We start from the raw sequence: 25,742 nt of genomic DNA on the forward strand, positions 1-25,742 counted from the left end.
AGAGCTGGCGAAGAATGTTTTTCTAGATTCTAGGAAGTTGGAGCTTTCTTTTCAATTGGAGTTGAAGATTAAAGAATTATTAGAAAAGCGTTCAAGTGGTTTTTGTCCCGGAGGCGATTCCCACCTTAAAAATTGTGTATTTGTGTTCCTTTTGTTCACTGCTATCATTGTACAAACACTGATAATAATTTAAGATTAACTAATGCTCTGAAATATCAATAATAATACTAATTGAAAGGAGTATAGATCCACCCTCTTCCTCCCCCGCCCTCCTCAGTGTTTCCAATAGTTTTGAAACCTTGTTACAACAGATCTAGTCATTGTTTTAAGTACATAACCAACCATATTTGATTTAGTTATAGAAGGGATCCCCCTTCAAATTGAAAGGACTAACTTTCAATTCAAAAGATTGGTTAGAGGTTACCTTTAGAGTTTTTCCCTTACAACCCAGGTTTTCTCCGAGTGATAACATGATGGAATTCTCTTATATTCCAAGTTCGTTTCAATATTTTTGAGCAATAAGTTTCCAATATTACATTTTAATCATATGAAATCACCGGAAAATACTAGTGTTTATTGTACTCCAAATTGAAATAATAATTTTATACATCTTGCATTTTACTCTCAAAGAGATAACAAAACACAATGTTCATTTTCTTTATAGGTTTTCCCACACAGTTTCCAGGATGTAAATAATGTGTTGAAGTGCTCTATTTTTAGAGCCTAGAGTTTTTCTTCCTTATATTCTTAGTACAATTAAATATTTTTGAGCAATAATTTTCTAATATAATATTTTAATCATATGAAATCGGCACACAATAATATATAACCTAAGTCTTTGCACTAGCATTTAAGATATGTTGTAACACAATGCCTAATGAAATATCCAGTAAACAATAAAGACTGGTCATAACTACCTCATTAATGAGAGACTAAATTAGAATTAACCCCTAATAACCTCATTAATTAACAACACCAACAACACCAATACAACCTCGTTAATGTTCAATGAATCAAGATCGACTAATCAGATAATATGGTTGTAGTAGTTGCATATACTCATGACTAGCATGTGTGTGTATTTGGTGTACGTAATCATGTGTTTGTGTTCAAATAACCAGTGAGTGCATAAACATTCTGTACTTGATCCTATTATTGTGTTCAAATATGCAGGACATTGAATAGAGGATTACCATATTTATTCCTATCTAAGATAGGAACCAGTACCTAATGTTTATGCAATGCCTGCATATTTGAACACCAAAATAGGGTCAAGCACAGAATGATAATTATATTTTGTGTTCAAATAAGCAAGCCTGGCGAACAATAGCATATGACTTCACATTCTTTCTTCTTTCCAGCATGGGAAATTTGTTCAAGAAGTGCTAGACAAGTGAATGGCCTAACAGCGACAACAGAAATTGCATGCCAAAACTAATAATGCCAAATACGACCTAATTTATTTATGTGATGGCACCAATCTGCCAAGTCTACAGTTGATTTATGCAGTAGCACCAATACACCAAATTGAACAATATAATAGGAGTGCCTCAAAGATATTAATTGCCATTTCGAGAAATAAATTTTTGATATATCCACATTACTTGGAGATACTACATTAGCTTTCAAGTCAATTTCTTCTAGGTTCAACTTAAATACACAAGCTAAACTCTTCAACGTACCAAATATAAGGGATTTTTTAAGACATGCATCTGTGATTTCCCTTGACAACTGAGAGCATATTATCCAACGCCTTCATTCTGACACGGTACTTGTATTTTCAATATTGTACATCGGCAATAGGAACTACAGTACCTTATCTTGGTTGAAGGCAGAGATCTATCCCATCAGGTAGAGAAAATAAATCCATTAACCAACAACTCTGTCTATCAGGAAAAATGATAAGATATATGTCTCGTATTATAAATTTATTCACTTTTCTTTACTTGACTACCAGCAGCAATACGCCTGGTAATAGTACGCATAGTAACAAACTCTTCTGCAGCTGATGGGTGGATACCAACCTAAAAAGGACAAGGAAAATAGAAAAGTGTTCAGTTATCATGTTTCTAACAAATTTTTGAATGGCTGAAAAGACAATGTTGCTTGGGTTTTGACGTCTCTTGCTTCTTATGTCTATAAAAAATCCCTTGTCCTATTTATATCATCTGAACTATGTAGAGATTTCACAAATGTGCAATCTTAAAACATCTGAATTACATATTTACTCATAACAAGCACCAGGGTATATCATCTTACAGTTGAGTCAAACTGTGCCTTTGTAGCCCCACACTTCAAAGCAATAGCAATACCCTGTCATAACAAGAAAGTCGAACAAGTTCCTGACTAAAAAAGTAATCGAAACTGAAACAGAATAACCCAAATTCCATTTAAAATTTAAACAAGTAATTGCATTGAAATTTCCTTCAAAAATCATGTTAATGTTCAGAGCCATAAATTGATCAGCTCATGGACAGTTTCATGGGAGTCATTACATATTTCAAAAATTGCATCTGAAACTTGGAAGTATATTTAAGCTTAGCTACCAACAAACACACTGAAAATATTCTAAATCTTACATGTTCCAGGTTCTGAGTTTTTTTAATCTATAGTATTATTATTAGGTACTGAAATAGAAAAGAAATTCAAAATCTCAACCAAGTATTTGCTAATGTGCAGAGGACCAATACAACATTGTTGAAGTACATGTCCCAATTACATAGGTTATAACAACTTTGGAGCAGAGTATTACCAACTAACTTGGGAACCATGAGCAGTACCAACTAAAATAAGCATGCTGATGTCAGGCAGCCTAATCCAAATGTCTGTCTATGCACTTAATCCAAATTGTGTGAAGGGGACATGTGGAGTTTCACTAATAGATAGTCAAGAGGTGAAACAACGGTTTATTGATGTTATATTGAGGATGTATGGTATTGAAGAAATGAAATGAGGGAGAAAAGAAGTTTTATGGCAAAAGTGAATTCCATTGGATGGTAGAGGAATGGGACAGAGCGCTAAAGATTCGAAAAACTCCTATGTGTTTATTATCTTACGTTGCTGGTTCTTGGTGAGGTACTAATTCACTTACAATTATATCCATTGCAAATAAAGGAACAAGCTTATCTCAAAGAGATCAAAAAGTTTGTTCATGCGCATATATAAGATAGTACCATATTTTTTTATGTCCATAAATGACCAAAGAATAGGTCAATAGGACTAGAAAACACAATCAATGAACATTGGAACATGGGGGTCTCAAGATCACTCCTAAATGCTAAAAGATAGAAAGTATGGAAACAAAAGAGAAATACATGAGAAAGGGTGAACTACAAAGGTAAATCTTGGAAAGAGAGGATGCTCTAAATGTCAGCAATAGAATTATAAGAGGGAAGATAGATATCATTATATCATCTTCATCAAGATGAAGGAGCCCATGCAAAACTTGATAATGCCTTCGAGTGAGACCCCAGCTAAGAGAACTTGGAAAGAGAACAAGAGCAGCATATTGAACTCCCCTAACATCCAAGGTTGAAGGGAAGAAACTAGTAATGGGTGTCTCATTGCTTGAACAAACTTAAGGGTAGAAATATGTACTGAGTGGGCATGATCCTATAATCTTGGGGTGTCTAGCGATCACATCTAACATCCACCTTATGCACTATTTTTTGGGTATTAAGGTTGCGGTTGGGGTAAATGTGAGGTCTTCCTTGGTCAAGCGAAGTACATAGTAGAGATTCTGAGGAGATTTCACGATTTAGATTTAGATTTGGTGGATCCTTCAATGTACTTGCAATTGATAGGTTACTTCACATTTTTGGTGAATATTGAACCTAATATTTGCTTTGTAGTGAATCCATTGAGCGAGTTCATGGTTGAAACAACGCAGATTCACTACATTATTGCAAATCATGTGCTTCAATACTTGAAGGGCACAATTCACTTTGGGTCCAAGTATGCGAAGGATGGAAAGTTGATGTTGCATGGCTTAGGGGGCTCAGACTAGGAAAGTGATGCCAATGTTAAGAAGAGCACATCAAGGTTTTGTTTCAGCTTTGGGGTCAAGTTTGGTGTCTTGGTTTAGCAGGAAGTATGTGCCAATGGCATTAAGTTTAGCGAAGATAGAGTTCACGGCAACTTCCTCTACTAGTTGTGAGGCTATCTAGCTTCACAAGTTGATCACAAAAGTATTGAGATTTCCATATTGTGTGTTTGGTATTCAAGAAAACTTGTTTGTAGATAAACATAATTAGAAGTTCCAACCTTGATAGGAGCTTTTGTGGTTTTAATACTTGGCTACCTAGAGTTTAGGTTAAATTATCATTTGCAAAATTTGCTCATCATGGTCTTTGTTGTCACAAAATCTAGCAAGCCTTGAAGAGGGAAACCCTACGAGGTGTAAGCTAGACCAAGAGACGACAATGGCACTATAGCCAAAACCCTCTGTTTTTACGGATTTTCACCAATGGGAGGAATCTGAATTTATGCTAAGGTCACCTGAGGTAGATGTTCTAGATATGATGTGTAAGATGACTTGACTAGACCTTCTACCCAAAAGATACAACAATGGCTCAAGGCTCCAATGGGAGGCAATTCACCTTCTATGTAGGGACATAGGGCTACAAGCACAAGACCTAGGGTATGAGTAATTTATTGTGTTGGTAGATGTTAAGGTCACCTGAGGTAGATGTTCTAGATATGATGTGTGAGATGACTTGACTAGACCTTCTACCCAAAAGACACAACAATGGCTCAAGGCTCCAATGGGAGGCAATTCGCCTTCTATGTAGGGACATAGGGTTACAAGCACAAGACCTAGGGTATGAGTAATTTATTGTGTTGGTATAACCAAAGGTCAAGGGCAAGAGAAAAGGTTTCCAATTGTGTATGCTACCAAGATCAAGGCTCATGAAACCTTCAAGAAACCCCTAAGTTGAAGCAATACCAAATTAGGGTTTCCCTCTTAGGGAGGGTAAGAGAGTTTATGGATGAAGCTGAAGAAAAATGCCCACCAAAAGGATATATTTTGTGGCAAAAACCATGTTCTTGATGTTCAAGCTCTCCAATCCCCAAAAATCACCTTGCATAGCACCAAGCCCTAGTTTGCAAGCTTGGCCTTAAAGGGACTGAAATTAGGGAGAGAGAAAATATGGAATAAAAGAACGTTTGAACTTTGATCACCATTTATATGGACCAGTCCCTTGTTCCTTGGGTAATTGGAGTCTATGATGTGATAGATTTTCCAAAAGGTTACTAAGGAGGCCAAAATCTTGATGCCCTAGCACCAAAACCTTGAACAATTACCTATGCAATGGAAATCAATTTTTCATGGGAGAGCTAATGAAAGATCACCACTAGGACATTCAATTCACATGTTATGTATGAGTAATGCATGCAATAGTTCATCTAGATAGCATTCAATTTATTTTCAACAATTAGGGCACAATAGCATAAACTAGAATCAACAATATTCCATACATTAGACATAGAAAAATAGATCTTCAACAATAATAGCACTTACAAGATGACATGCAAAAATATTCCATCATTGATTCCAAAGAATAGCTCCAAAGAAAAACGTTTTAGCTCCAAATGTCAAAGTGCATCAATAGATCTGAATTTATCCCAAGAAAAGAAGGTCGAAAACAGCGCAAGAGGTTGAAATCCAAGTCATGTGTTGATGAGATACAATAATGAAATGTTCCTCTATTTATATGAGGAATCCAAATGCCTAATTATCCAATTAGCCCCTTAAAATCATAAAATAATGTGCAAGAAACACCCTAGGTCATAAGTCAGCCTAGTATCCTATGAAAAACATAATAACTCTCCACACATGTGCGCTGAAACAAGAGATGATGTTGACATCATGCAAGCGTATGCCCTTCTAATGCGGACGTTAAGGGCAATGGGTGCCATAATGTGTGTAAAAGCCCTCTAAAATCAACCTCTAGGGTTTGGCCCCTAAGTCTATAGAAGGGTTGCGGGGAAGCGCCCACCCCCCAACCCGCCCCCACTCCGCATGATCCCGCTCCCAATCCGCACTCTGGTCGGGAGCGACTCGGGAGCGCGCTCACAACCCAAAAAAATCGTTCCCTGGTTTTTTCGGGATCGAGGTCGGGAGCATCGCTCTGTGAGCGACTTTTCCAACCGGGGAGCGATCGCTCCCGACCGCTCCCCGGTAGAAAAGTCACTCCCGACCGGCGGAAAGTGACGCCCGCGCGGCCGAGAGAGAGGCGACGACAACGTAGGAGAGAGGGAAAGGGAGGGAAAAAGGGAGAGAGGGAAGGGAAGGGGAGGGGAGGGGAGGGGAATAAATAGACCCTCTCCCCTCCCATTATTCACTTCATCCCATTGAGAGAGCAAGAGAATTTTGAGAGGGAGCAAGAGAGTTTGGAGAGAGTTTGAAGTAAGGAGAGGAGCTTGGTGAGAGAGGAGCTCGGAGGAGTTTGAAGAGCTTGCAAGGGGAGATTGGAGCTTGGGATTGGAGGCCAAAGAGGTAGGATCTACACTCTAATCTAGCAATATTTTTTATGTTCATTGCTAAATAAATAAATTTCTCTATTTCCCATTCCCATTCCATTTTTTTGCGGATTCAAAACTTCAAATTTCAAACATCATGGTTATATTGCTTGGCATTTTCTTCTTCTTGGTTTCCTTTTTTCATTATTATGGTGTTGGAGAGTAGAAAAAGGAGGGTTGAACATGAAGAAGGAGATGAAGAAGTGGGTTATAGTGGATTTGATGAAAACCCAGGAGAGAAGTACCTTGGTGAGGAGAGTTGGACGAGATTGAACGTGATTTAGCTCCAAAAACTAAACAAAACCAAACCCCATTGTGGAAATATGTTACTAGGCCTGACGCAGGGAAAGGGGGTGGAACCACAAAATTTCACTGCCCCCATTGCAACAAAAATTACACAGGTTCATTCACCCATGCCAGAAAGCACCTCTGCGGGAAAAGGCCATGGGATGGAGATAAACAAATAGGAATCAGAACTTGTGCAGGTGTGTCAACAACAAAGAGAGCCAAATACATAAGGGAAGAGGAAGAAGCCCAATACAAATCTAAAAAATCAAAGGGTTTCTTTGAACCAAGCTCACAATCACATGCACAAAGAACTCCTTCAGCATCCTCCCATGGCAGTGGATATGGAGGCATAGGGTCACCAAACATCTCTTTAAGGCGTAGAACCATATCATATTTCCTTGATGAAGGATGTAGGAATGATGTGGATTCAAAAGTTTACCGGTTTCTCTATGCATGTGGGATACCATTCAATGTTCTTCGCTCACCTTATTGGCATGAAATGGTTTCTGCCATAAATGATGCCCCTAAAGAATACTAGAGCCCTAGGTATGACAAGGCTATAACTATTGGACTTGATCATGAAAAAGAAAAAATATCACATTCTTTGAATAGAATGACAAATTCTTGGATTGAGCATGGGGTGTTCAATGTATTTGATGGATGCACAAATGTAAAAGACAAGCCATTGATAAGTGTTCTTGTTGTGTCTGTTAGTGGTGCCATCTTTCTTTCAGCATATGATTACTCAGACAAGTTCAAGACCGACATCAACATTACAGAACCATTACTTGAAACAATTGAATGTATTGGGCCATACAATGTCATCTAAGTCATCACTGATAATGCTGCTAATTGTAAGGCAGCGGGAGCAATTATTGAGGAAAAATACCCCAACATATTTTGGTCTGGGTATTTGGTTCACACAATGAACCTTTTGATGCATGATATTATTAAAAACAAAAACCAACAATAAAAATGGATTGGTGATTTGTACAAGAGAGGCAAACAAATGATAAAATTTATTACGAATCATAGCAATACCCATGGGCTTTTCCGCAGTCACTCAAGATTGGAGCTGTTGAAGATTGTGAAGACTAGATTTGCTAACTATTATGGTACAAAGGATCCCTTGTGGACTCAAATGTGAAGAAGTTTGAAGAGTAGAGTGACACATCAGCACACAACATAAACAAGTAGGGCACAAATGATGCCTTGTGGACACAAATGTGAAGTAGATTGAAGACTAGAACAACACATCAGCACAGAACGTAAACGCAGAGATAGCAACAGATTTCAGAGGCATATTCCTTGATATGTTATTAAACAAAGATACTGAAAACAATTACAATAGGATTTTATTTGGCGCTGCATATCTATGATTTGGTTCAGAGAAAAGTTTGTAAATGTTTGGTTAATGAAGACAGTTAAAAGACAGTAAGAAAGAAAAAAGTTGTAATCCCCCCAATATGATGTGAAACAGAGAGTGAGGAATGTCACCATATATGTGTTGATGACGAAGATGATGATCGACTGCTTAAAAGATAGCCTACTAAGCCAGCCTCCAGCTAGGGGGAACTTTGGAAGTTGTTTAATATAAATCGTTGTCTAGGTGAATTCTACCTTCAAAATTAGGATACATGATGATGATAGCATCCTCGTGGAAAACTCATGGTTGGTTCCAAATCTGTTTGAGTGAAGTAGCAAATATTCTATATGTTGTTATTCTTTGTAAAAGTTAAAACTTATGAATTGGGGGGAGACTATTAATATGTTACAAAATTTGTGTTGAGTAGGGTTTCAGCATAATATCAACATACAAATATGTTATTTATAACACTAATGTTAATGTTATGGCATGTGCTTAAATGTAAAACTATTATATAAAGATTAGGTGGTTAACCGACTATAACCTTCAAGGGTATCTAAAATTAACATAAACTTTAGGTGGTTAAACCACTATAACCTCCTAGAGATGCTATAAATATGTGAGTCCAAGAGATGTATTTTTTTATGCAACATCAATAATAAAAGATTGTTTTTATTCTCTCCCCATGGTTACTTGTGTCGTACTGAATGAAATATTATCAATGATGGTGTATGTTTATAAATTTATAAGTTATTTTACATGATTAACATTTAATGCAAAGTTCTCAAATAATTTTTGGGTGTTTAATTTTTTTGGAAAATTTCCATTTTAAAATATTCATTTTTGTCATTCCGTTGCCTCAACCTAACCTGTGGGATGGCTTCCAATTGTCCCTAAAACCTATCCTCGTGTACCAAAACACAGTGCAACATAGCTTATAGGTCAGGATAAAGAACTACATGCAGGTACAAGCAAGTTTTAACTTTTGACACACGAGTACATGTTGGTATTTGCTTACCTATCAAGTTCAACACTGCCAAGGATTCATCTAGAAGGTCAATAGAGTTGAGGTAGTGCATAGCATAGACATGCACAATTGGAAGTATCATAACACTATCTTACAAATGCCTTAAACAAAAACTAATGTCAACCTGCCAAAAGTATGAGCTGAAAGGATTAAGAACTAGCACCGACAAAAGGTACACTAAATAATTTGCAACATTTCCCACTTACAATTAATCAACTAGGCTATGCAGCAGAGTGCTATTGATGAAGGCTGTTCAAAAGTCAAATGATAGGGTAATGTTAGAACAAAATGTTAAATCTTAACAAAATTATATCCATAGTAAAACATTTTCTTTTTCCTTGAAAAAATATCTTTATATTTTGTATGAGGAATATACATGTTCCAATCCTTGAAGGACTCTCAGACAACAAGGCTTGAAGTCATCACAAAGATATACTTATTATGAGTTCAACATGTCATATGGGAATTGAACCTGGGTGGGGAGGATAAAAACATTTTTCCCAACCACCCAAGCTAGATGGAATTAACTGCATCCATAGTAACCATGCTAATCATTTTGTTGTAATTAACTATTAATGTGGACAGCCATGTTTTCTCACATAGTTGAGAAAACATATTACTAAACGAATACTGCAATAGCTGCTTACAAATGACCTTTCAATTGAAGAAAATAATCATATAACTAAATGAATACTGCAACTACATCTGCTTACTCATTTTACTTGCTTAAATAAATGGCATTGCTAAAAAATTTTAACAGATTTCTCATTTTAACAAAACTAGAAAAGCGGTACAACATACCAAGGCAGTTAAAAATATTTATCGGAAGAACATACGACAAATAAATATTATTAGATGAGAGCTAAAAGAAAAATCATAATGAAGAATGCATGTGCAACGAGTTAAAACATGTAAGTTCAAAGTTCTTAAATACCTGCATAATTTCAGGAGCATCCGGACCACACATTGATGCCCCAAGAACTTTGTCAGTCTCACAATCCACGACGAGCTTCATAACTGTCTTTTCAGGACGACTACAATTGCAAGTATCATAATTAAGAACAATCAATTAATGGAAAACACATTAAGTAAGCCAATTTTGAAAATAACACCCACGAAAGAAAACTTTATACATTTCAGGAAATACTCTGATGTACATGATAAACCATTTTTCAAGATTGTTTATCACAACAATAATGATGTATAATAATCCTACGCAAAGAAGCGAGGCCTGAAACCATGTGATTCACCCAAAGACTACTTGAACAATGGCACCCTAATTTTTAAAATTGCTTGTATTTACTAAAACAAAACTAATTTAAAAAATAAGGCTGCCATTGTTCAAGTAGCCACCATGGTGAATCACAAGGTCCTAGGTCTCCCTTCATGCACTGTCTAAATGATCGGAAGACTAGCCTAATGATTCTGAAGTGATCTCAATGCATTATGAAATTATACTTTAATCAAGACAAAGTTACACTAGAACATAAACATTCAATGTGTTACACCTTATTTGTATGAGGCACCACACTGTGATTTCCATAATTGGTGGAGTTTGCCGCTGGTAGTTTGGAGCTTTTCTCGGACTCGAGGGATATACACCTTCATGGAGCTTCTCCTCTCCTTTGATTTTGATCATTTAATGGGAATGTCTTGTGGAGGATCTCCACTTCTCTTCTTGGTGTATGGTATTATGGTCATGGTTGGTGGCCATATCATGGTTTTGATGTCACTTTTATGTCTTGCCTGATCGATCACTCTTGACATGAGTGCTTGCGACTTCATGTTCTCTTTTTGGAGCATCCTAGCGATTATAAATTATGATGCTAGGTTGTTGGTTTGTCACTAGGAAGGGGTGTTCTACATGGTCCTCATGGTTTGGATGTGTGATGGGGTGATATTTGATGATTGGACAGTGTTAGCACTTTCTTATGTCTACTTACCCTATGATGTCGTGTGGTTAGGTGATGCATGTTGCCTTGCTAGACTTTCTTAGGTGATATAACATTGTGATAGTGGACATCACCTAGACAAAAATGTGTTTGATGATGTGAGTACCCATGTTGATGTACTTTTCCTAAGTTTGAATTAGAAAAGAGGCCCATATGGCTAGGTGATATTACATATATTTTAGTAATCTAGCCTTTTCCTAAAGTTGGATGATGTTTTTTGCTGGAATGATCCCTTGATGGTGGTGCACCCCAGGTTCAACGTTACATTTTGTTGGGACTCAGTATCATGGTGTGCGGTGTCGCTAAGTACATATTTCACTTGCATGGTACCATAGTTTTAAAAACCAGTCGGCTTGCAATGGAAACTAGTCAAACCGGCTGGTTCATTGGGCGATCGGGTCAAACTAGACAAAATAACCTGGTTCAAGGGCCTATTTCTCCTAAAAACCACAAAAGCCATACCAAGCCAACCTCAACACTCTCCAAGCTCCCAATCAAACTCACAAAAACTCCAAATTAGATGTGTGAGACAAATGAGGGGGGTGGGCTCCTTTTAAAGCCTTGGAGAGGGTGTTTTTGGAGGGAAACAACCATTACTTTCCCTCCAAAACACCCATGAAGCTTCCTAAAAGACGTCGTGTTGGTCCGCCCCTGCCTTGGCAATGAACCGATCGGTTTAGGACAGAACCAGCTGGTTTATGGTCAAACCAGTTGCTTTCGTCCTAAACCAATCGGTTCATTGCCAAGGCCGAGGCAGACCAACACGACGTCTTTTAGGAAGCTTCCTGGGTGTTTTGGAGGGAAAGCAAGGGTTGTTTCCCTTCAAAAACACCCTCTCTAAGCCTTTAAAAGGAGCTCACCCCCCTCATTTTCCTTGCACATCTCATTTGGAGTTTTTGTGAGTTTGATTGGGAGCTTGGAGAGTGTTCAGCTTTTGTTGGGGTAGTCATCTTGGAGCCTTGGAGTTGGAGTTGGAGCTATTTTGGAGATAGTTTGGAGTTGTTAGTAGAGTTGGCATCTTCAAGAGGAGGATAAGGAAGCTAGTTTGCATTTCCATGTAAGGATTTTCACTTGAAAAATTCCTCTTTTCACTGTTGTCCATGTATTAAAAAATTTTATGTTTTCTATGCTGTCAAATCTCTAGTTCTATGTTATCAAATGTTGTAGGCTACATATGCATTTTTTTCCTAAATTTATCTTAGGTTTTCCATTTTTCTTAGCTGCAATTTTGTTTTAAATGGCAGATTTCTTCGCAAATTTTAATTATTTCAAGCCAACGGCTCCAGGACATTGCATGGGCTCATTGTGATGTGATTGATGGAAAAATGATTTGCAATTTTTTCAATAAATCTATTGGAGGTGTGGGTATTCTCAAATTGAAACAACACATAGCTGGGATAAGAGGCCAAGTAAAGCCATGTGAAGCACCAAAGGAAGTGTTAGGTCGTGTTAGGGCAAAATACCTTGCCAATTTTGAAAAGTTTGAGGAAAATAAAGCTAGGGAGAAGGCCATCCAAGAAGAAATTTCAAGGAAAAGGGAAATATTACAAGCCATGAAAGAAAGTGGGCATGATGATTATGAGATTCTAGACTCCTCTTCTATCCCTTCCACCAATGACCCATTTCACTATGTTCCTCTTGCTCTTGGCCAACAATTTAAAGGAACAAAGAGAACAAACATCCAGAGTTATTTCTCATCCTCTTCCACCACTACCTCTACTAATCCCACTTCGTCCTAGCCAAGTTGTCAACCCACTTTGGATGAGCATTGTTGGTCTGCCCCGGCCTTGGCAATGAACCGACCGGTTTAGGATGGAACTAGCCGGTTTATGGTCAAACCAGTCAGTTTCGTCCTAAACTAGTTTGTTCATTGCCAAGGTCGAGGCAAACCAACACGACGTCTTTTAGGAAGCTTCCTGGGTGTTTTGGAGGGAAGGTAAGTGTTGTTTCCCTCCAAAAACACCTTCTCCAAGCCTTTAAAAGGAGCTCACCCCCCTCATTTGCCTCACACATCTCATTTGGAGTTTTTGTGAGTTTGATTGGGAGCTTGGAGAGTGTTAAGTTTTTGCTGGAGTAGTCATCTTGGAGGCTTGGAGTTAGAGTTGGAGCTATTTTGGAGATAGTTTGGAGTTGTTAATAGAGTTGGCATCTTCAAGAGGAGGCTAAGGAAGCTAGTTTGCATTTCCAGGTAAGGATTTTCACTTGAAAAATTCCTCATTTCATTGTTGTCCATGTATTAAATTTTTTTATGTGTTCTATGCTATCAAATCTCTAGTTCTACGCTATCAAATTTTGTAGGCTACATATGCATTTTTTTCCCTAAATTTATCTTAGGTTTTCCATTTTTCTCAGTTGTAATTTTTTTTTAAATGGCAGATTTCTTTGCAAATTTTAATTATTTCAAGCCAACGGCTCTAGGACACTGCATGGGCTCATTGTGACGTGATTGATGGAAAAATGATTTGCAATTTTTGCAATAAATCTATTGGAGGTTGGGGTATTCTCATATTGAAACAACACTTGGCTAGGATAAGAGGCCAAGTAAAGCCATGTGAAGCACCAAAGAAAGTGTTAGGTCCTGTTAGGGCAGAATACCTTGCCAAGTTTGAAAAGTTTCAGGAGAATAAGGCTAGGGAGAAGGCCATCCAAGAAGAAATTTCAAGGAAGAGGGAATTACATGAAAGAAAGTGAGCATGATGATTATGAGATTCTAGACTCCTCTTCTATCCCTTCCACCATTGACCCCTTTCACTATGTTCCTCTTGCTCTTGGCCAACAATCTAAAGGAACAAAGAGAACAAACATCCAGAGTTATTTCTCATCCTCTTCCACCATTGCCTCTACTAATCCCACTTCATCCTACCCAAGTTGTCAACCCACTTTGAATGAACATTGGAAAAAACAATGCAAAGAAACTTCTTATCAATACATTGGTAGATGGTGGTATGATGCAGATATCCCATTTAATGTTGCTCGCTCACCTTATTACCAAGCTATATGGGACTTTGTTATAGCTGCAGGAAAGGGCTTCAAAGGCCCTACTATGCATGAATTGAGGGGAGCTCTTGTGCAGAAAGAGATTTCTTCCATTGATGAGTATTTGACTGAGTATAGAGAGTCATGGCTCAAAACAGGTTGTTCCATCATGTCAGATGGATGGGTCGATGGAAAGAATCGCACTATCATTAATTTCCTTGTTTCTTGCCCTCAAGGAGCCATGTTTTGAGATCAGTTGATGCATTTGATAAGGTGAAGGATGCAACCCTTCTATTTGAGCTTTTGGATGAGATTATTCAGGAAGTGGGGGAGCAGAATGTTGTGTAGGTCATCACAGATAATGCCTCAAACTATGTTCTTGCTGGAAAGATGCTTGAGTCCAAATATAAGATCATATTTTGAACTCCATGTGTTGCACATTGCATAGACCTCATGCTTGAGGACATACGCAAAGTGGAGTGGTTAGAAAACATTGTAGAGCATGCCAACTGCATTACAATATACATATACAACCAATCATGGGTATTGAGCTTAATGAGGAAAAACATTGGGGGAAAAGAGCTCACTTCCTCATGTTGCAATGTCTCAATTCTCAACAAAAAAACTTGCAGAAAATGTTTTCTTCTGATGATTGCACTGAATCTCGGTGGGCTCATAGACAAGATGGCAAAGACACCAAAAAGAAATTTTTTGACAATTATTTTTGGAAAAGGTCTGCAGAGGTTGTGAAAATTATCGAGCCCCTTGTTAAGGTGTTAAGGATGGTGGATGGGGAAAAATTGGCCATGGGCAACATTTATGAGGGCTATGGATCGCGCAAAGGAGCAGACACAGACAGCTTATAAGGATAGGTTAGCTAAATATGGTCGTATATGGGAGATCATTGATAACAAATGGAATAATCAACTCCATCGTCCTATACATGCAGCTGGGTATTTTTTGAACCCAAAGTATCATTATAAAGCTCAGTTAGGAGATCTGTAGGTTGGGGAGGTCAGAGATGTATTGATTGATTGCTTGGAGCGCATGGTCTCTATCCATGTAGACTAGTTGGAAATACATAAACAACTTACTCTTTTCAATATGGCAACTGGTACCTTTGGCAAAAACTTGGCAAAGATGGCAAGAGATGTGGATCAACCAGGTAAGCAATTCCAATTTGTTTTTCTTTTCAAGTTAAATTGTTTACAAATTTAAAATTCAAATTATCTATAAATACTTGTAATTTGTAAGTAAGTAATGAAATGAACTAAGTTACTAATTAATGTCTTTTTCTTTGCAGCACATTGGTGGGAGTCATTTGGCGGCCAATGCCCTCAATTGCAAAAGTTTGCAATTAGAGTCCTCCGCCAAACTTGCAGTGCTTCAAGTTGTGAGCGCAATTGGTCTGTTTTTGAGCGCATACACACGAAGAAGAGAAACCGTTTGGAACAAAAACGATTAAATGATCTTGTTTTTGTGCAATACAACCTTCGACTAAGGCGCAACCAAATGATGAACAAAACACTTGATCTAGATCCCATTGTGTTGGACGATATTGATCCAACATTAGAATGGGTGGAGGAGACTAAAGATCCTGTATTTGATGTTGATTTTTATATTGACATGGCATTGGGGGGGATAAAGCAGGTTTGGTAGCACCATAAGAACCAAGATTAACAGCCGCATCAAGCAAAGACAAACAACCAATGGAAGGCACTAGTCATGCAGCTCGACCAACTCATGCTTCCATTAGGTCCACTTCTATTGTTATTGGTCGCAGTGTTACCACTAAGGTTGCGGATGAGGCTAAGGCATCCTCAAACTCTGAACCAGATGATGTCTATGTAGCTCCTATTGATGAACCTATGTCTAGTAGTGGTGATGAATTTGATGATTGATCATGTGTGCACTGTAGACTTGTAGTCTTGTAGTAGGCCAATGGCCTCATAGCTTGTAGCATTGTTTTTGGACTTTATAGGCCATTTAGAGCCTCATTACTTATGTATTTTGTCGATGTTATGTATTACACTCGGTGCCATTTTGATATATTCACCTTTACATGGTATATACATGAGAAAACTTTGCATATTTTATCTCTATTGGCTTCGAATCATGGTTTTAAATCTTAAAAATAGCTTTTTTCATTAAAAAATAATTATTTAATGTATTTTTTTTAAAACCGGTTCATTGAGATTTGACCAGTCCCGATTTGAAACCCAGTTTATCAGGTGGACCGATTCGGTCACTGGTTCCGATTTTTAATACTATGCATCGTACAACACTTTAGTAGAGTGCACCCCTTCGTGGGACACATGTTCATAGTGATTTAATTATCTAATGACTATTGGAGGTGGACTATGGTTATATTAGAGCATTAACCTTTGTGCACACATGTTGAGGTTGACTTAACCATTCAAATGTTAAATAAATTATTTTTATCTTGGTAATGGTCAGCTACTTGGGTGCCCTACTTCATTTGGCATCTTTTCACACTTGGAGGGGTTATTTGGAGGTTGATTAGGGCTTTTATGTGAAGCACTCCTCTCTTTGGCATAAATTCCAAGGCATGCATGTATTATAATGCTATTTTGGAGAGGATGGCACACTTTTCCAAGGCACATCTCTTTAGGTTGCTTGAGCATTGATATGGAGGTTGCTATGGAGGAATATTTTATTTGAGTGTAACAACATTTGTGCACTTCTCTAGAGCGCCATTCTCTTGTGCACAATGATTGGACTCTTGAGAACTCCGTTTATGGTTTTGAAAAATAACATATGGTTTTGGGATATGCATCGATTAAGTTTTTCCTACCCCATTCGCGCTACTTCCTAGGGTGCACTTCATATGGCTAATATTTTATTGTCGATGGTCAAATGAGCTAGCTCTTTGTCCCATTCTTCCAAGACACGCCTCTCCTAGGTGTTGTTTTTCATTGTCGCATGGTTAAAGATGTTTATTTCAGTTACACTAGGCATCAATTTACTTCTTTTGGAGAGCCCACTCACCTCCTTGACTTGGCATTTATATTATTTTATTTGGGGATGGTTATGGATGAACTTTCTTGAAGGGCATGTTGCACTTGGAGGGCCACACATGTGACTTGTGCATGCATTTACTTGGTTAAAGATGTTTATTTCAGTTACACTAGGCATCAATTTACTTCTTTTGGAGAGCCCACTCACCTCCTTGACTTGGCATTTATATTATTTTATTTGGGGATGGTTATGGATGAACTTTCTTGAAGGGCATGTTGCACTTGGAGGGCCACACATGTGACTTGTGCATGCATTTACTTGGTCTCCTTTCTATATTTAAAGCTTCGTCTTGGTGGGTGCACCTACTAGTTCTCCTAGGTAGACCATGAAGCACACTCTCCTATGTTTGAGAATATTATATTGTATTTTGCTTGCATGCATCTTGGAGTGCACCTTTTATGTGGACCTTTAAGCATCTTAACATATAGCCAAATGCCTAATTTAGCGATGTGCTCCAGTCATGGAGCCTTATCTTGCATATTCTTTGGTATTTTTCGGTGTGGCAACCTCCATTGGAGAGGATGGAGGCCACATTATTACTTGACATGGTCAGTCATTGATTGAGAATCTAACTATTCCGTTAGTTTATTATTTCTTTGACTTGTCATGGAGTTGGTTAGGTAATCTTTTATTTTATCGTAACAGAGAAAAAACTCAATCTATAAAGAGGAGCTTTCTCTCCATTCATTTTTGTAATTGGTAATTAGAGGATTATGGAGAAGATTGAGAAGTGATTGAAGATGATGGTTGATGGGCTCTATTGTATATCAAACCCTTGAAGGCTAAATGAAGAAGCAAAGAATTGCATTTAACCTTGAAGACTTAATGGAGAAGTGGAGTATTGCATCTATTTTGTTGTGAGGTATATTTTTATTGCTCTTCATTTGTTGTAAATTCCAGTGTTGCAAGAATCGCAATTTAATCGCAATAAAATCAGGAAATCACGTTTTTTTCAAAACCCCAATTTCTTTGCCCATTTTTATGGCGATTTTTCCTTTGTGAAAAAACTGCAATTTAATCGTAAAAATCGGGATTAAATCGTGAGTTGACATGAAAAAATCATCAGTGCACACACGGGCATGTTTATAAAGTTTTTTCATTGGTTTTTTTGATGTCATTTTGCAAACAGAGATCAAGTTAGAGAGCAAAGGAGGAGGAGAATGAATCCACTAAGCCAAGAGGGGAGAAAACCAACAGTATTTAGGATCCCACTCAAAGAAAATTAGATTGTGGATCGACTTTCCTCAACATGCCACGTATTTGCAGGTATGTGCATCAAATTCGACCCTGCGCTTTTGTTTTCTCCTTGCTTTTCCTTTGGTTTTAGTCACCCATTTATTTCCACGATTTTGCTAGGGTGTGGAGTGTGTTTTTTACCATTATTGTTTCATTGAGCGGAGAGGGTTTTTATTGCCACAATGCTGACTTTTAATTTTATCTTTTTAAGTTCTTCTTGTGGCCTAGGTTCAATCTTACATTAAAGAATTCAATAAACATGCCAAGGCATTCATACCCTATGCAGGAATATGGTGAACCTGATGGGAGATTTAATAGACAAAATTTGAGTTGCAACTTGCGTGGGAAGCATATGATACAGGGAATAATCCGATTGAAATACCACCTTGCACAAATTCTGAGACATGAAGTAGGAAATTGCCCAAAGCCATCTCCAGAAATCATCTGTATTGCCATCAAATCATTAGATGATAGAGTCAGCCAGAATTAACAAGGAAGCTATGAAGACTCAAATGGCAAGGGGTAAAATGGTGGTAGGAGACCCTGAGAGTGGTTCTCCTTTAGCATCATCTTCTACAATAAGCCCCAAAGCTACCTCATCATTTTTTGTTCCTAGAACCACACCTAATGCACAACTGTCTATCAGGTCAACGGTTAAAAAATGGAGAAGGAAGAAGTTGGCAAGCTAGTGGGTAGGCTTTTTCCATGGAGTGACATTACCTTTACCATTGTCAGGAACAATCCATTTTACCAACCTGTGGTTGATGTTATTGCTATTATTGGCCCGAGGTACAAAGCCCCTTCCTATGATGACTTGACAGGGCCTATTCTTCAAAATGGAAAGGTCGATTGCAATGCAAAATTGGAGGAATTCATGGCATCATGGGAACATACGGGATGCACTGTGATGTCAGATGGTTGCACTGATCAAAAGGGTAGAGCAATTATTAACCTATTGGTTAATTTACCAAGGGAAAAAGTTTATGAAATTTGTTGATGCATTTGCACATATTAAAGATGCACAATTATTATACGATGTGTTGGGCGTGTTCATTCAGGAGGTAGGTCCACAACATGTTGTCCAGGTCATTATGGACAATGCTGCAAATTATGTTGTTGCTAGTAGGATGCTTATGGAGAGGCATCCTAACTTGTTTTGGACACCTTGTGTTGCACACTATATTGACTTGATGTTAGAGGACATAGGAAAAATTCCTTATGTCAAGGATATTGTTAAATCATCAAAAAACATTACAAAATTTATATATAATCATGCATTTGTGCTTCATTTGATGAGAAGATTCACCAATAACAAGGAGTTGGTGCGCCCTGCTATTACACAGTTTTCCACTAGCTTCATATCTCTTCAATCTCTCTTGAATTCTATGTGGGATGTGAAGAGAATGTTTCTTTCAGAGGAGTGGTGTGCTTTATCATTTAGTTGCAAATTGGAGGGAGTGGCCATATGCAGGCTAGTTTCATACCAGGAGAGCTTTTGAGCAGGAGGCGTGTACCATTACTGAAACTTTGGTAAAGATTATTCGATTAGTTGGTGGAGATAGGGCCAAAGAATCCATTTGTAGCTATTATGAGGATAAGGAGGATGAGGGGTTTGAGAAATAACTAATATGGAGAGCGATTGATGAGTTATGGAACAATACATTCCATTTTCCCATTCATGTTGTAGGGATCTACCTAAACCTACATATTTTTGCTCCTTTGGTTTCAGATTTGATGTTGAGGTCATGGATGGATTTTTACTTGTGTTTAGAAGATGGTGTTATCTTTAGCAAAACATGTAGAATTTTTAAAGAAATGGAGATATACAGGATGGCAGGTGGCACATTTAGCTTTGACATGGCTATCCAAGATAGGAAGACCAAAATGCCAGGTAAGCTTTACTTTGTTTCAAATTTCATTGTCTCTTCATACTTTGCTTCAACATTCAAATTTCAATTTGTTTCTTATGTTTCTCTTAGTTGTTGTAGATCCGTGGTGGAAAAGTTATGGTGGCAAAGTACCCAATCTCCAAAAGCTTGTCATTCGAGTGCTCAACCAAACATGTAGCTCCTCTGGATGCAATCGCAATTGGAGTGTATTTGAAAAAATACACACCAAAAAGCAAAATAGGTTAAAAATTTTCAAATTAATTTTTTGAATTCATTAATAATTATAATTTATTATTTTTATAATTATTAATTTACAATTTATGACCCTCATACAGGTTGGAGTCCCAGGGCCTTAACGACATGGTCTACGTCTACCAAAATCTTTGATTGTGAGTGAGACAACTTCAAAAGACACATGACATGGAGGCCATCTCATTGGATGGGATTGACACCACTATTGCATGGAGAGTTGAGGCCGAGAGGCCTGTCATGAAATTGGCTCCTGATTGGTTAGAGGACTATTGATGTGAGTAGCATCGGAAGGTCTTCTACAATTGCTTGGTGTCTTAGCATGTGGAAGACATTATTTGCCTCTTCTAGTGATTTATGTCTTCTTTACTAAGTTTTCCTTAGGAAAAGTACAATAATTCAATTCAATTAATTCTTGTGAACTATTAGGTTATTTTCTAAGGATAAATAATTTAATTATTCAAGTGACTTAGACATAATCTCAACTATTGATCTTCAAGATGTTTCTAGAAGGTTCAAAATGTTTCTTGAGGGGAGATTGGTTTTAGAGAGTTGGACTCAATGCAGATTATAAATGGAAGTTAGTGATGGAGGTGAAGACACAATGAAGAGCACAAGTGTGTGAGCAAGTCATCACAAGAGAGAGCGATCATCTATGTGATGTGAGTGGCTCAATGATCACAGTTTTAAAAACCAGAACAGGGATTGAGCCAATCGCCTATGTAATCGTGATTTGAACTGAAATGAGATCAAAATGGATCGAACTAAATTCAATAAACCAAAATTGGAAAAAAATCATAAAATATTTATTTTTTTAATGAAAAAACTTATTTTTAATGTTACAAGCTATGATTTCAAACCATTAGAGACAAAATATGGAAATTCTTCTCATCTATATACCATGTAAGGGTGCATATATCAAAATGGTACAAAATGAAAAACATATCAATGATATCATCAACAAAATATATAACCAATGAGGCTTTAAATGGCATCTGGAGTCCAAAAACGACGTTAAAACTCAAGCTACTAGGCCACTAACCTACTACAAATCATTGATTAACATGATCACTCATCAAACTCATTGCCACTACCAGACATGGGATCATTGGCAAGAGTTGCATAAACATCATTTAGCTCAGAGCCTCAATAACAGTGCTAGGCCTAGCAAAACTAGAAACATGAGTTGGTCAAGCTGCACAACTATTGCTCCCCTAACCAATACCATGCACTATGCTTGGTCTTGGTGGTTCGCTTCCTCCAACTACTGGTTCAACTACCAAATTTGCATTGGGATCAACAACCCTCAACTCCATGGCATCAATATCAAAATCAACATCAAACTCAGTTGTATGAGTCACCTCCATCCATTCTGAAGTTGGATCAATATCATCCAACACAATGGGATATACATTAGGTCTTTTATTCAACAACTAGTGGCGCCTTAGTCGAAGGTTATACTGCACAAAGAAAAGATTATTTAATTGTTTTGTTCCAAACAATTTCTCTTCTTCGTGTGAATTCATTCAAAAATAGACCAATTGTACTCACACCCAAAAGCACTACAAGTTTGGCTGAGAACTCTAATTGCAAACTTTTGCAGTTGATGACATTGGCTTCCAAACAACTCCCACCAATGTGCTACAAAGAGAAAGACTAGAGTTAGTTCATTGTTCAACAATTTAGATGGTAAGTTCGAACAATTTACAAAATACAGATTACATCTTCAATTTTAAACAATTAAACTTTACAAAAAATAAAAACAAATAAATTGGAATTGGTTACTTGGTTGATCCACATCTCTTGCAATATTTCCTAGATTTTTGTCAAATGTGCTTGTGGCATTAGAGAAAGTTGTTAGTTTTTTTATGGATATGGTAGCATCAGACAGGTGTTCTAATCTCAGATTGATGCCAAGAGGCTAAGGAACAATAGATCTCCAAAACCCAAAAAATGTATCACAAGATAAGCTTGGGAAACACCTTAATTAAATTAATTTTCCATAATTAAATAATTTCCTAAGTCTAACTTAGGAAAAGTGGTAAATTAAAGTTAATTAATTAAGGATGTTTGAGTTTGCTCTAGAGACTTCTATTGATAAAGTCTAATTTATCTTAGCCATTGATAGATATTTAATCATGGTTGTTGAAGACTCCGTGAGAGATTATAAGAGCAAGTCGATGGGATAGAGATAGACAAAGTTTACAGTTGGTGCATTCAAGAAAAATTCACATGGTATCAAAGCATTGAAGATCAGATCAAAGGCTCAGAGGCGAAAGGAAGAGAGATCGTGCAGTTTTAGAGGGAGATCTAAAGCACTTTCTCCAAATCTACGAAGGCCAACCAGGCAAGGCGAGTAGCAGAGAGGCAAAAATCGATTTCTAGTTCAGGGTGAAGGAAAAGCTCGATTTGCCTCAAATTTGTAGCAGCAAGCAATGGGTTTGTCAGAGAAGGTTACCGGTGACCAGATCAGTTGATTTGCAGTTGCAAGATCTAGTGCAAGGTGGAGGATCCAATGCGAGTTACAGAGAGAGGATGTGAGTCTGCAATAGGAGACCGAAGTCGCTTTGCAGAGGAAACTTAGTGTTTCCACATCGATTTTCCAATTGAAGATAAAATTTCTCCAGTTTTATTTGAGTATCACAAATTTTTGCAGCTTCCCAGAGATGGCCACACAAGATTGTCAAAAGAGGTCATGCGAGTTAGCCAAAACAAAAATCTAGGCAACAAAATGAATTCCAATTGTCGTAGACAGCTTGCTAGAGAAAGTGTGAGTTGTCCAGTGTGATTAGTGAAGCGAAGATGGGAAAAGGTAAAAAAGGAGAAAAGGAAAAGGTAAAGTGTACAACACCAAACCCAAGTGGACGAGGAGTATGATACTCCAGTATACCATAATGGGCAGAGTCCATGGGGAACAATAAGAAGTCTAGATCAGATCCAGTGGTTGTATATATTTTTCACATGGATCATTACCTATGCTACGGGAGCACACAGTCAAAGTAGCAAGAGGATCAAGGTGTCAGCAAGGTGCAGTCAGATCTTGAGGGACAGTGTAGAATTAGGCGCAGTTAGATACTTGAGAGACAATTGCAGAGCCAAGTAGATGTTGAGAAATCTAGGGCAGCTTGATTAGATGTGATTTCTCTTAACTTGATAACTGCTTGTTATATTCTTTACTTCAATTTGTAGGATTTATGATTAGCTTCTTCTTCTATTGATTATTATAGTGTTCTTATCATCAAATCGCTGCCAAAACATGAAGATCAATAAAACAAATGTACACAAGACGTAGGCTGCTAGCCAAGGCCAAAACCTCTCCTAGAGAGGAAAACCCACAAGAAATTATTTTCTTATAGAATCTTCAAATGACAAATTCCAACACCTTTAGACCCAAGACTAAGACCCTTCCAAGACCAAGTCAACCTCCTTTTGATCCTCCAACAACTGTTACAACTTCAACCCCCAACAACTTCTACACCTCCGACCCCTAGTGGCTTCTCCGGCGACTTCGCATGTGTGGGTGATTAGGGTTGATCTAGGCTTCCTTCTTCGCTTGGCTTTCTTCTTCCTTTTAAACAAATAGACCATCAAGCTTGCTTCTTTTCATCAGATATTTGCCCCTTCTTAGCGATCTGAAATTTGGTCTTGTAGCTGTAACGACACCCTAGCTTTCTTTACACGTGTGAGAGATAGAGAGAAAAAAGTCAAAATTTCAGTTTTCTCCTTGAGATCTTCTCTTTCTGGTCCTTGTCTTTTTCCTTGTTTGCTTGATCAAACTTTATTGATACCACAAATGATGTCGAGGATCACTTACATATATACTTCCAAGGAGGAAAAATAGCCCTAATGAGGCCGACTTCTTCACTACCAGGCCGACTTGGTCTTGGAGGGGCACTTTGATACATTTTAAATCAACATAAATTCTTTTGACTTGATACAAGATGCCCAATGGTGTCTTTCACATATGACAGTGACTCTTTTGACTTCTTGACTCTATGACAAAAACCTAGAAGCACGCAATGGGTGCTTTGACCTATAAAACAATTTAACCTTGAGCATGAACCCCATGCTATAAAATGACAATAATAATTTTCTATTTCTTTTTACATCAAATACATAAAATCAATAGTACATAAGATATTATGAAGACCGAACCTAGTAACACATTTTAATAGTAGGCACAGTCAGATACTCATGAGACAATTGCAGAACTAGTTGAAGTGACACAAGTAGTGTGAATTAGCCAGTTGCAGAGCCCAGATGTAGTTCCAGCGAGACAAAAACTTCATGAGAGGGTTTCCAACTCAAGAGAGATTTCCTAGTTCTTGTTCAGAGGGAGATCGAGACTCACTATTCCAGTAACACCAACAGTGCAGGGGCAGCAATAATATGAGTAGTGCAGTAGTAGCACAGGTGGGTTCAGGTACAGAGTTAGCAATGAATCAGAGTTTATGCAACAACTTGGTGGATAGTGAGAACCAATTGTATCACAAATGTCAGACATCAGTAGCGTGGGTTAGTCCAGCTACAAGATGTTCCCACAAAGCAGCAAGTTACAGATATACTCAAAAAATCTCTAAGGAGAGCTAAGTTCGTCTATTTTAGAGAACAGATGGGTATGGAGGTGAACACATTCCTCGCTAAGAGGGAGTGTTAGTTTTTTTATGGATATGGTATCATTAGACAGGTGTTCTAGTCTCAGATGATGCTAAAAGGCTAAGGAAGTCTAGATCTCCAAAACCCAGAAAAGGTTTTGCGAGATAACCTTGGGAAACACCTTAATTAAATGAATTTGCCATAATTAAATTATTTCCCAAGTCTAACTTAGGAAAAATGGTAAATTAAAGTTAATTAAGGATTTTTGAGATTGCTCTAGAGACTTCCATTGATGAAGTCTAAATTGATCATAGTTGTTGGTGGAGATTTAATCATGGTCATTGAAGACTCAACGAGAGATTATAAGAGCAAGCCGATGGAATGGAGAAAGATACAATTTACAGTTGGTGCACTCAAGGAAATTTCACAAAAGTAGTAAGTTGTTGATGTATTCCCAATTGTTGTGACTCATCAAGTACCATGTACTCCAAGCACTCATACAACCCATCTCTGACCTCTCTAGTATGATCTTCTCCTAGCTTAGCATTATATTGATACTTTCAGTTCAGGAAATACTCAGCTACATGTATAGGACGATGGAG

General features: G+C 37.7%; 1 protein-coding gene across 3 annotated transcripts in view; it reads right to left on the minus strand.

The window, feature by feature from the left end:
- Window positions 1-1,527: 1,527 nt before the first annotated feature.
- GR1 (glutathione-disulfide reductase) overlaps window positions 1,528-25,742 on the minus strand; it is a 270,345-nt gene continuing 246,130 nt past the window's right edge. For 2 of the 3 annotated variants that reach the window (XM_089458518.1, XM_089458519.1), the window contains exons 15-17: window positions 10,138-10,237; window positions 2,260-2,313; window positions 1,528-2,024 (exon numbers count right to left, since the gene is read on the minus strand). In XM_089458518.1, the coding sequence (XP_089314644.1) occupies window positions 1,929-2,024; window positions 2,260-2,313; window positions 10,138-10,237 (250 nt within the window). In that variant the 3' untranslated portion in view covers window positions 1,528-1,928. Of the gene's footprint in view, window positions 2,025-2,259; window positions 2,314-9,404; window positions 9,453-10,137; window positions 10,238-25,742 lie in introns of those variants that run through there. The other variant, XM_089458520.1, reaches the window with a different exon arrangement.

The sequence above is a fragment of the Pinus tabuliformis genome, chromosome 7 (assembly GCF_031772625.1).
Source record: "Pinus tabuliformis cultivar Carrire ecotype Pingquan chromosome 7, CPIR1, whole genome shotgun sequence".
In the NCBI taxonomy this organism is placed as follows: Eukaryota; Viridiplantae; Streptophyta; class Pinopsida; order Pinales; family Pinaceae; genus Pinus; species Pinus tabuliformis.